The sequence below is a fragment of the Colossoma macropomum genome, unplaced genomic scaffold (genome assembly GCF_904425465.1).
Source record: "Colossoma macropomum unplaced genomic scaffold, Colossoma_macropomum, whole genome shotgun sequence".
Lineage (NCBI taxonomy): Eukaryota > Metazoa > Chordata > Actinopteri > Characiformes > Serrasalmidae > Colossoma > Colossoma macropomum.
In genome coordinates this window covers 21,400,454-21,413,853 of record NW_023494785.1, presented here as the reverse complement: position 1 = coordinate 21,413,853, position 13,400 = coordinate 21,400,454, and the positions used below count along the sequence as shown (strand labels likewise).

The 13,400-nt window shown below is 40.6% G+C and overlaps 1 protein-coding gene across 4 annotated transcripts in view; it reads right to left on the bottom strand.

The window, feature by feature from the left end:
• ptprub (protein tyrosine phosphatase receptor type Ub) overlaps window positions 1-13,400 on the bottom strand; it is a 241,553-nt gene that overhangs the window by 174,007 nt on the left and 54,146 nt on the right. For 3 of the 4 annotated variants that reach the window (XM_036587010.1, XM_036587018.1, XM_036587027.1), the window contains exon 2: window positions 805-933. In XM_036587010.1, the coding sequence (XP_036442903.1) occupies window positions 805-933 (129 nt within the window). Of the gene's footprint in view, window positions 1-804; window positions 937-13,400 lie in introns of all 4 variants that reach the window. The other variant, XM_036587002.1, reaches the window with a different exon arrangement.

Genomic DNA, 13,400 nt, shown 5'->3' with positions numbered 1-13,400 from the left:
GAAAAATAATGCTTGCTGGAAGCAAAACTACCTACCAGTGCAGTGAGATAAATTCACTTGATAAGATCCCTTAAAACAAGAGAAAATGTCTATTAATAGGCTGAATAATATTAAAATATTCAAACAATTCTAACGCATATACACATATCATATATATATATATATATATATGTATTGCATTTATTTAAGATGCTGTCAATTTCATTTACTACAGTTTATGTGTTTGAGCGCAGGGTGAATGCAGTTTTCAACACACTTTCATACTTCGCCAGCCTTACAGGCTTAGTGAACATATGCAGTAGCCCCAGAGTATGGAGACGTAAGCGGTAACTGAAGGATGACTGCTTGATTACGGCTGATGAATTATGCACAACTGGCATCTCAAGGTTGATTTGTGTGAAGCTGTATATGCCAATGGAGTCCTGTTCATTTCAACAGCACACTCTCCGTGGAGCCTTGGAAATCTCCCACCTTGTGGAAAAACAAACACAAAACAAATGCACGCCAACAAAACACACTGACTGCAAATAAGGCTGTTGGAGTGATTTGCACTTTTAGCCAACAGTAGCCCCTAGTCATGATATTCTACAACCAGAAGTCTAAAAACAGTCTGCAAACAGTGCAAAGCAAGGGCAGAGAAAAGCTGGCTCTGGCATCAGCTCCCAGCCCACTCTGACAGGGCGCCGGCCCCACATCGGCCGCCACTCAAAATGGAGGCACGCGGTGTGAAATAGTTTGCGAGCAGTGTGAAATAGGCTGGTGGAATGAGAATAGGCAGCCCAGATGAATGCTGGGTAGGCTTACCACGCAGGAGATCAGAGGTGGCATGAGGCGAGGCGTGGGCGCGGAACAGCTGCCAATCAAAATCATCCTCCTCTCCCTGGCTGAACTCACACAGGCTAGGGTCGGAGTCCTCATCAAACGTACAGCCTGCTGCTATAGGTGGGGAGAGAGAGACAGTAAGAGAAAGAGCATTAGTCTCCATCCAAGTGGTCCCACAGTCTCATTAAAAAAGATCTTCAAAAAGGATAGAAACATTGGCCTATTATTGTGTTTTCTATCTAATGCCATCCCACTTTTTATTCATGAGATCAGCTCAAGACAAACTGCTCCAGGGCCAGAACAATTCATTTGGGGTTCATTTCACCTACAATTTGTTGACCATAAAATGCACATTACAACATAAGGGAGTGTGCATAGGCCCTTTGGGGAATTTGTCTTACTGCAGGTGAAAGCCTCAGCAGGACCCCATGACAGCAGTCTAATTGAGCATCGATGTGTCTCATTTTGAGCTATATTTCATCATGCTATCCCCTCTGATCTCATTTCTGCCGCTGCAGTAGGAAAGGTGCCAGGCTGCACATCCGCATCCAGATCCCTCAACACCATTTCACCCAGACACCAATTAATATCAGCTATTCACGACTCAGACTGCCCTCTTCTCCAAACACACACCCATAAACTTCTTCAGGCAGGAAATATTCTTTCAGTACTGTCTGACATATCATCTATACTGGTACAGCATTACTGGAGGCAAACTATAACACTGACGTTTTTAATTTTAGCGGCTCTGATAAACAGAGGAGCCAGGAAGAATTCTGGGCCCACTGAAAATTTCATGCATGGGCTCCTTGTCTCAGCCCATTTCCCTTACCAGAATCAGCCACAACATTAAAACATGCAAAAATTTTCATAACCCTACTCTTCATTTTTTCATAGCTCCATAATTCCAAATCGTATTTTCTCCATGCCATTGTCTCTAGCATGCAGCAAGCTGTGAATATAAATATAAGCAACTTGACTGCTATTTCAATAAACTGTATGCAACTACCTGTAATTGTAATATTTGTTGTTTCTGTAAACTTCATAACACAGTAAAGGACAGATATACTATTCAAAGTCTACTAAAATCTCCACAAATATACTTACGTATACAGCTATAGATCATAAAATTCAGTCATGGAATAGTGGAGATATTCTGGATTTGATTCATACTTTACCCAAGTCAAAAGACAGATAGAAGGGAAGGCTAGAGAGTGTTCTTAGCACACAGAATGCACCACGGACCACTTTGTATTGAGGCTTCACTTTCAAGTTAAACTTTTATACTTCAGTGGTCGAGAGCACATGACATCTCAATACAAAAGCAGGGTGTGTTTTGCACTATTGATTTATGAAGTAAAAACCTGAAAAGGCTAAAGATTTGCAGCAGGACATGGTGTTTCGTTTGGACAGCTCTGTCACATCATTTCCATTTGACTGCAGTTACTATGGCATATGTTTCCTGTCTGTTAATAGCTCCTGTATATCTTGATAACCCAGATTTCTCGCTGAAAACTGGGTGACATACTGTCCTTTTTTTCTTGCTGTATTTGAAAGCCTATGTTTTTGTTCATCTTCACTGAATTAAAGACAAAAATCTCACTCTTGTTACAGACTGGGATCAGGCTAAACCACTGAATGTTTACACAGAGGGACCCACTGGAGGGGTGACCGAATGCAAGATGCATTGCTGTTGGCACTCTATCTAAAACTAGTCTTTAATTATTATTTAATGAATGCACACTTTCTATTAAGAATTTTTCAGTAACCCTAAAGATCAAAAAGAAAAACAAAGTTTAATCTTTGTGGGACCCTGTCCTCTACACCCCTCCATCCCCCGTATGGCACCCCTGTTTACAGAAAACCAAAACTTCAGATTGTTCTGAAAAAACAGTTCAAAAGACACACAAAAGTAAGCTTCTATTCTGGAAAGCTGCTTTCTGTCTGCTTAACATTTGTGTACAGTTTCCTTTGGTGCAATGTTAGAGAAAAGAAGAGGACAGGTTCATGAAAACAAGCTATTATGGGTTTGTAAGACATTCTTTTAGCACAAAGTCCTGGAACTCAGGAAGCATGGGTTCTTGAATTTTATTAATGCTAACTTAAACACCATCTGATACCGTGGAAAATTTGGAAAATGTTGTGGTATTCAATTTTATTAAATTGGGTCCGGTGATCTTCTTTCTCCATGAGACAGGCACTCATGCAAAACAAGTCACCAGGCCTCATGCTATTGCCAGAACTACAAACAAACTTTTAGATCTATAGCGCCCATGGGAGCAGCTTTATTATCGCAATACATCAGGACCTGCTAGAGCGAGGCCAAAAGCTCACTTCTGTTCCAAATTACATATAATAGGCTGCATGGATTTGACCCTGGGGTGCAGGCCTTACACTCGGCTGCCTCCGCGGCTCGCTGCATCTGGCACAGTACTGCACATTAGCCCAGCCGTGTACGAGCAAGCGCAGGCAGCAAGCAGATCTCATATGAGCATATGAACCAGGGTCACATGACTCTTGCCCGAGCCAGCACACATCTTCCAAATGGCAGAGAGGGACCGTTCCAACAACGACCACCACAATACTCATAACATCAAGGTGACCCCTACACATGACTGCCTCATTATTGCCACCTCTGGGCAAGTCACTGTTTTACAGCAGAGCAAAAGTGTGTCTGATCAGAGCTTTTTGATAGACAAGGGTTCCCACTGTAAAAAAACAGCTTCAAGTCACACTGCATTTAACAAAAGTTTAGGGGGTTTGAGTGTTTCCTGGTTTCTAAATCAATTTCACCATATATCATTTAAACAGATAGTCAAGTTCTATGTACTCTTACAAGAATGTTTGGGTCTAATTTTAAATGTACTTTGCATATCTGCAATTAGAAAACCATTAAAACACACTCTAATCCAGATTTCACACCAGAAACAAAATACTTCTCACTTCTACACTTTTGTTAACCATTTCTAATTGATGCCCACTTTCATATAAATCTCACTTCACATCACAGAAAAAGTAATAAGCTTCAGTGGTTGCCTCGAGCACCTACAGCTTTCTCTTTAACATCTACAGCTTTCTCTTTAACTTCCAGCCCGTGCTGAATTTCAGACATTATATATATGTTGTTGTTGTTGTTGTTGGAAGAAAACCTTGTTTCTCCAAAATGATTACTTTACACGAGAAGGAAAAAACATACTTTACTTTTAATGTAAGTCAAAGGAACCAAAATGTTTTCCAAGTCATTTTGGGTAATTTCTTTTAGTCCATTAATTATAATTATATATATTATATATATATATATATATGCTACTCAAAGCACTGGTTAGTACTCTAAACTAAGAATAGAATACTGCGAGCTTTTTATTATACTTTATGTACTTCTGTTCACTGGCTTTTGCACCCTGCATGAATGCTAGAGGTAAGAAAAACTCCAGCTCTTGTGCCAGCTCAGTGTCAACCCTGCTCTGAATCAAGCTTTACAAAGTGAGCAGTCCATTCAGCTAGAGAGAGCAACAGAGAGAGAACCATCCCCATAGGTTAATTTTGCGCCTCTCTCTAAGCAGTTATAGCAGAGATGTACTTCAGAGGTCAGAGGTCAATAGCCCAGCGCTGGAGACGCTTTCACACTACGACACAAAGAGTGCTACATTATTCCTGTCTAAGAACGCAAAACTTAAGTTGCAGAAAAGCTTTTTCCTTCTTTTTTAAAGCTAAGATTGATTGCATTGGCATTATGATGAAAGCCCATGTAGCCCACGCTTCATCTTCAACTTCATCTTCTCTTACAGCCCCAGTGTCAGTCTAGTCAAGACCCTCTCCAACAAGTAATTACATTTTAATTTGGTGCAGCTATGGCATGTGGTGAAACATCAACTTTGAGCCTCTGCCAAGGTTAAAAAGCCCCCTGGATACAGAGCACCGAGACTTTTGTGCGCACTAGTTCATCCAGTCCGCTTGTTTTGTTTATTAATGCGGACAAGACCCCTTTCAAGACGTGGGCCTTTATTGTCAGTCAATTAAATGGTGAAGAATGGTCCGCCTAAGCCCTCTAAGGAAATTGCGTTCTGCACTCTTGCTACTGAACTGATCTCGTTTCTGAAGCCACACACTGAAAAATGTAAATGAATCTCAACCCTTTCTTCCAGCTCAGAAGACAGCATGTCATTACCCAAAGTACCATAAAGCAGAGACATCGTAGGTTCTTTCTGCAGGCACCCTAGTGGTCATTCTGCCAAAAAATGGACTAAATCGATATTTTAATCAATGTAATCAAAGAAAATATTTTCCCCATAACTCTGCTATCAGATTAACTAAGACACTGTTGGCTCTCAGTGTTCTAATTGTTGTAACTCTGTGTAGAGCTGCCAGCGAGCAATGAGGGATGATGAGGTGGGGGGGGGGTCCCTGTTGTAAAAACCTCTACACAAAGACAGCTGCACCAAGATAAAATGGACAGTCTAACTGCAGTTTTCTTGATATGACAAAACCTGGAGCTGCCACAATAAAAACACTTTAATAAACTTGCTTGCTCATCCACAAAGCCGAAAATTTGGTTTGCTTCCACTTTTGTAACCCCTTTTTTTATTAAATATATTACATTAATGTAACCAAAGAAAAAAGATGCATAGTTCAAATGAGGGATCTCCTCCAAAAGAGGCAGAAACTGCATTTTATGGCTACTGTGAAAAGGGGTTAAACACTTTTCAGTCTTGTAAGTAAAGTCTTGGCTGACAGTATACATTAGGGAAAATCTGTGGCCTTCAAGTAGGAACAGGAAGAGTATTTTTTTTTACGCTACATAAAATAACATCCTATGACCAGAAGGCTTTGTCTACATGCTTCCTCTACAACCCACAATGTTAAGATACACATTAAAGAGCAAAGTCAACTCTACGGCACTGCTGGAAATGAGGTGCAAACTTTACCAAGACCAAACTTCAGGGGTCTATGGGATCTGCTGGCAAAGCTAGCAGGGCAAGAATACAAAGTGAGCAGCAGGACGAGATAAGTAACAAAGTTGTCAGGAAATCAGAAGGATGAATCATCTGTGTCTAGTAAGGTATCATGGAAGGGGCTGATTTGTTTAACAACCTGAGGTTAGTTCTTCTACGTCAGGGGTTATTTACAATGTGAAATTTTTACTTTTTTTTTTTTCTTTAGGCCCTCACTGCCTTCCATACAGTGACCCCCCAACACACACACACACACACAACATGGCTCCACAAATTAGATTCCACTCTGTATGGTATCTTCTTGTGTGCTTGCCTCCTGCCTTGCCATTTAATTGAGTGCTTGCATTGCACTCTGGGACTTAGGGGCAGCATTGTTAGTGAATCCCTGGTAATCCGACATTTACATAGGCTTTATTCAGTGTTCCGTATGCTTTCTCTGGTTCAGGGATATGGTTTTCTATAAACTTTCCACTTCAAATAAACACTTCACTGAGAGCAAACAAGCTGGAGTTGAGAGGCCCAGTGCAGCACCTAAGCCTGAGTGGGATTTCCCATCCCTGCTCTACTCTTACATGCACACGTGCACTAAACAACAACACCCCATTAATTGCCTTTAAAAGCATTTTCACTACTGCACTTTAATATGCATACATGGGTTACAAGCGCCACTGCTCGTGAAAAAAAGGCACTTTGCGGTTCAAAAGCGTGTGAAAGATTTCTCATTATTAAGCTCCCCGTAATGGCCCTCTCGCTGAGATAACCCGCTCCTGTCAGCCTGAGTGGCTCTTTTTTTAACCAGGCTCAGCTAATTCATGGTGTATGAAATGAATTACAGTGCCTGAGAAACACTGGGGAAATAAACCATAGCAGAGCATCCCTCCTCCCTAGAACTAACCAAACTAGGGTCAGGTTATATAGATTTTTCAAAATCACATTAGATCTTCTTTAAATATCCCAAGAGATGATAATGTCATTCATATCAGAAAAAGCCCCTTCATGTAAAAAAATGTAAAAAAAAAAATAGTTTTCTGCCAAGTAATGGTCAAACTTATCAACCACTGGGCTGCAGACTACAAGTGGGCCATGAAGCACCCTCTAGTGGTCTGGATGGCCCAAACTCACTAGAAGACAGTAGGCTGCAGTGGGCAAGTGAAAAAAGTATTAACTTAATAATATGTAAGATCGATAAACAATATAAATATTAGAAGAGATGTATAAATACAAAGTCAGAGATGGAGACGTCCCTCAGGGAGCTTTCACAACTACCTTGTTTAGTGTGGATCGAATTTTTTTTTTTTCACTCAGTTTTGACCATTTGTATGAACACCCGTACTTGGGTCTGGACCAAGCAACTGAACCATTCTTCCACGAAAACCATGGGTCTGAATCTGCTTCCAAGTGAACCCGGGTTCAGTTCACTGTTGGTGGGAACACATTTTTACGTTGGTCCACACCATCAGAGTATGCTTTCCTCTTTTTCTAGCAGTACGCCAGCCCTGTACTCTTTACATAATCTGCCTATTTTAACATCTGTTTCTTGGCAGACACTCAGATCTTTCCCGCAGCACGAGCAGCAATGAATCAATAGTGAATAGCGTTTGATTTTGACTCATGGATCGGCAAATTTATTTTTGGCCATACAAAAGCAACCTGATTGTGTAAATTCAAACTGATAAACCAGTTATAAAGAAACAAACATCAAGGAGGTGGGGTGGGGATGACAATGCTAACACGATGGACTGCAGGTTCTAAAGTGGACAACTGTTTCCATCACAGTCCAAATGTGACCTGAACAGCTGCTGAAACTTTGTGCCATCCATTTCTATTTTTTAAGATCATTACATTTTTTAGGGTTTCATTACAAGGTTTCTGTAATTGAACTCAAATGGACAATCTGATCTTTTTCAGGTCCTGAGGTCAGTGACAGCATTTAATAAAAGAAAAAAAATAAACATTTTATTCAAAAAAGTTTTGATTTCTTGTGGGCCACTATGCTTTCTGGTCATAACCAGGTAGGCTTTTAGGCAGAAACAATTTAGATACTTTTAGGTTACTCATACCACTAGTATGTCGTAGAGGTGGCGTGAATGGCATAATTTACAAACTGCAGCAGTGAGGTTTATTCTCAGAAGTTCACAAGGAGATCTAAACCTCTGCAGAACTATCTTACAGCATAATAATAAAACCTGTAATATCTGCAAAGCCAGTGTTTCTATAGCCATGTTTCTTCTGAATACCGACATGTAAAATATGAACATGTGGCTAATATGCTCTGAGTTTGCTCTTAGGCAATTACTGTGAGTGGCATAAACTGTAGTTTGCAGTAAGAGCACACTCAAAACTGAAAGAAAGGGGCAGGCTACAGAGTGCTTATCAGAGCAATATGAAAGTATAGTGTATTCTTGACACATTAATATGGTTATATGTAGAAACATCAGAGTTAACATGTTAATGACAGATTGACATGCTAATTTATTAACGGCCTTCATTTTTAAACACTGTTCACGCATTTTCCTAGTTTGACCCTCAAATCATCCATAGTATCGCATAATAAAGCCCAGCTGCATGCGCTATATGTTGCTATGACTCTTCTCATTCAAATATAGATTTTAAATGATGAATTTCAGCAATGGTTCTCTTGATAAAACCAAAATTATTTCCAGCTACTGCAGTGCTGTGAATTTGTTTATCACTAAAGTCTGAAGTATCACTTACAAGCAACCAAAGCACCGATGCTGGAAATACCAATAGTATCAGTTACACTAGCATTAGAAGACACCTCCAGCAGACTATGCTGGACAGTGCCTGCAGGAGACCTATGGGTAAAGGAAACTTCCAAAGGCAGCAGCAAAGTGGAAACTATGGTTTCTCTTGAAACAAGATGCAATACAGCAGTATGAGAGCAAGAGTTCTTATACTAACATCTAGGCATCTTACCCAAATTGTGAGGTTTTATTATCTATGAAAACACAAAGATCGGATTGGTATTGACTGCTACTCAACAATCAACATTATTAGATCGGAGGGCAAAAACACCGGATTGAAATATCTCTAGAGTAAAAATCCTTTATATTTACTGTTTTCCATTCAATCTATTGGATTCTTAGCACAGATCTCAACACAACACAAAATAATACTGTTGATCACGACTGTTGACATTGTGATGATAATATCATCAAATCGGCAAAGGCACAACCCCATCAGCTCCAGGATTAAGATTGCACAATGTGGAGAAGTCTAGAGGGGTTAAGCAGGGGCCTCAGTGCTCTGAGTGAACCTGATTGCAGCTCCTTCAGTCCTCCGGTCGCCACCGCAAGCTTCTCCCCACAGCCCAATCAGACATTCTCTCATTGGCCAGACACGCAGCTGGAAGATGCTGGCGCGGCTGGGGCTCTGCCTAGCTCTAGCACTAGCCTCATTAGCATTGTTGCACACAGGCTTAGCAACACACACAGACGAGCTCTGTTAGCATTAGGTTGAGGGCTTCTCACTGTTCTCCCCAGCATCTTACTGCAAGGCCATCCATCCTCCCTCTCTCTTCCTCTCTGCACTAACAATGAATGCAGTTCATTTCCTCCCACAGAATTAATGAGGTAGCCACAGCACCAACACACGTGGACAGAACAGTGCCCATGCAGACAGGCTACAGACAGGAACAGTCATGCACTTTTCCATAATGCGTTTAACAATGGCTCGAAGGCAGAAAACTGTAGCACAGAACACATAGGTTGAAGGCATCCCATCATAGAACTGACATGCACTGAACATCTGCTATAAACACCACAGTCAGGAACATCTGAGTTCAGAACACTCTTCTTTAGCTTACAAAGCTCTTTAGAAATGTAAAACTTAAAAAAAGGAATCTGTCAGTGTGCCCAACTCAATTTTCAATTTGAAAAAATGAAAATTTCTGTTCGAAGTGGAGACGAAAAAAGATATGCCTAATTAAGAGGATCCACACCAACTGACTGACATCTCACATATTGTACAGGCTTTTGCTTTTAACTGACATGTTTTCAAAAGAAATGTGAGTTTAGTAACAAACACTGCTATCACAAAGCCATTTACAAATGAACCGTGATTTCTGAGTTCACGCTGCTCATCCTACGTGAAGGAAACTGAAACGTGAGGACTAAGGTCCAGAAGCCCAGGAGATGACTGGCATTTCCAGGCCTGTGTGAGAAGGCTGCTTGGCAGACAGTCCTCTGAGAGCAGCAGTCAGTGGGCAGGCAGGCTGCTGGAATACTAAGCAGGAGGATGTAAGGCTGAGCACACAGCAGCTAGAGTCCAGAATGGGCCGGGCTATCGGGCACACCTGCTGCTGGAGCTGCAGTCCACACAGCTGCTGAATGCCCATGGCAGTGTCTAGGGACCTCACCCTTCCTATGGAGCTCTGAGCATACACGAGCTGCATAATGACACAACCAACTTAGATAAGACTGATCATCAAGCTTTCTGCCTCAGGAGTCAAAATTGACAAATGTATGCACTTTTTCATACCTTTTTTTTTATTATTTATGGTAAATTTACACACACTACACACACACATGCACAAACACACACACACAGTCAGCTTAATTATTAATTATTCCTGGGTTAAACTGGGTAAAACAGGCCATGGCAAAATGTCTTTGTGCTTGATTAACTCAATAAATATGAGAGAAATTTAATTCTTAACTAAAATAAGTTTAGCCTAAGAAAAACCCTTTATCATTTTTTTTTTTTCTGAACAAAAGTCCTGGTAACCCTGCATTTGGTACTTTCCTAACAGTGGATCTCATTTACCAACTGTTCCCAAGAAGAAATTTCTTCTTAAAACACACTTATGCAGTTTTCACAAAGATTCTGACGTTCACCAGTGTTTTCTTATTTGTGATTTGTTCTTAGACAAGAACAGAATCTACACACACTCAAGACAATTCTGCAGTTTAAGAACAAGTTTTTTTTCTTAGAACCTTTCTCAGGAACAAATTTAAGAAAGAACGGAACTTTAAGGAAGACACTTGTGAATGAGGCCCAAGGAGTCTTCTCCTGTACTGCTTAATCTGAGACCACTCCTCAATACAGAACCTCTCTAGATCCTCCAGGATTCTAGGTCCTTTCTTGTGAACACAATTTGTCAGTGAGGTTTAGGTCAGGGGACTTGGACGGCACCATAATCCTATTCGGATTCAAGTGGTTTAGGATGATGATGATGACTGGGACTGTTATGCCAAAACCTGATTCTGTGGTCATTGAATTTGGACGTATGTTTTGGATCATTATCCTGCTGGAAGATTCAACCACGACCAATTTTAGCTTTTTGGCAGAGGCAGCCAGATTTTCATTTAAAATATCCTAGTACTTCATGGACTCTTTGATGCCATATATCCTAACAAGGTTCCCTACAAGGCTTTGTAGGAAAAGCACAGCCCCAAAACATCACTGATCCTGCACCATATTAACAGTCGGGCATGAGCTTCTTTCCTTCTTTTCTGTTCTTTTTACACCAAACCCACCTTAATGTGGTTCCAGTCCAAGTTCCAGTTATAGCTAGCAAATATGAGGTCCTTATGTTTGTGGTGAAATGAAAGAAAAAGCTTTTTACTGGCATGCCTTGCAAATAGTGTGTTGTCATGGAGGTTGCATCTAATTGTAGTTTTGGAGATGTTACGACCCCAAAATGCTACTATCTTTTGCCAAATCCATCTGTGATACTAGAACATTTTTGCCTCTCTAACCATCTTTCTCTTGTACGGAGACAAAATGTGCTATATGCTATAAATATCCTCTTCCTGACAAGTTCACTAGAGCTCTGTTCATTTTAAACTTCTTAAATATTGCTCTAACAGTGGATATGGACATTTTCAGGCATGTAGCCATTTCCTGATTTGTGAAGGTCAACACAATATTGTATTCTTTAATCTTTCCCATGTTGATCAGTGACTGAGGGAATTTGGCCCCTGTGGAACCTCATGTTTACATCCTAGTGCCCAATCCTGTTCCTGGAGACCTACTACCCTGTACAGTTTAGCTCAAACCCTAATCTAACACACCTGATCCAGGTAATGAAGGGGCATCTGAATATTAGTGGCAGGTGTGTTTGCTTTAAACTCTCCAGAGTGGGAGATCTTCAGGACCATAATTGGGCAACCCTGCCCTACTGAAAGAAGAAGTCACAGATGACTGCTTAAGAATTCCTGAACACTTAGGCCGGCTTAAAAAAGTGAAATATAAATGGGAACATGCTTCAGTTACATTTTGCTCATGAGAATTTCTAGGGGTGCCAACGATAATGATGTGTTTTGGTAAAAATATGCATATTGTGTGTATATATATACAAAACACAAAAACAGTATATTAGAGCATGCAAATAACCATATTTATACACATTCGCAAAAACACAGCACAGTTATATTAGAGCAGATGAATAACCATATTTATATATATTCACAAAAACGCAGAAAAATAAACAGGGCTGTAAATCTTTTCTTTTCTTCATTTTGCTTGTTACCATGTCTAAATCACCTGGCTACCCACCAAAGAAGAAAGGATATGAAAGCTAACTTCACAATGTGATAAGTACTTAACTCTGCTTGTGTGTAAGTGTGCGTAGATGCCTGTGTTGGTGTGTGTGCATCTCATTGTCCCCATTAGCAAACAGAGACTCAAGTTCGCACCTGAGGTGGAACACTATAGCAATCAACGCGCCAGTGGGAGCACAGCACTTGGCCTGGTAGCACCAGCTAACTGAACACCATCTCTCGCCTGCAAATGAAGCTAATTAAAGGCAGGGTGGAGGAGGCGGGTCACAGTGGGGTAGAGACGCTGAAGCATCAGCTCACACCATGAAGCCTCCATCAGCTCCTTTACTAAGCCACTTTTCACTGAGTCAGAAGATGAGTATCTGCAGCTGAGGGAAATGCAGGAGTTGGACACAGTCTGTTCTCTATTGGACAGAAATAAGCTCAAAAACAGCACCAGTCACAGCAGATTGATCCTAGACCAACAGACTATCCCAAAGTCCCAAAACATACATGTCCCATGCACACTTACATGGTGCATTTCTAGATTTAGCAAAGGTGCATAAGCACTTGTTACGACCTAGCTAGAATACTTGTATCTTCTTTGTGGGACAGCTACTTGTAGAAGTTTCTGCAATTTTAATTCCTTTCCCCAATATTTCTGAAACAATGTGTTAGAATGTTCCCAACACACTGAACTGTGGGAGACGAAAGCAGTATTAGGTAGCGTTAGGCATGATGCTTTCTGAATCATATTGGTATATACATGCAAATGCTAAATTTGACCAACATTTTAAACAGAAATTTGATGATGTGTATATTGTACTCCTGAGATGCAGACCATTAATGCAACGCCAGGCTACTGAGCTAAAATGTCTGCATATTATTCATTTTACTGCATTTGTAACCATCTCCTACTCTGTAGGACTTCCAAAATAAATTCTTGCTTCAGGCCCTCTCAAGCAAGAAACTATACTTGAACAGAGGAACTATAGACTCAAACATCCTGTCCACTTGATGGCACTGTGTCCACCTCTTTGGACTATGATTAGTTCCCATGTTAAATTTGACTTTGTGTAAAATCTTTTCTAAGACAAAGAGCTTTTAGTTCTTTCTGCAAAAC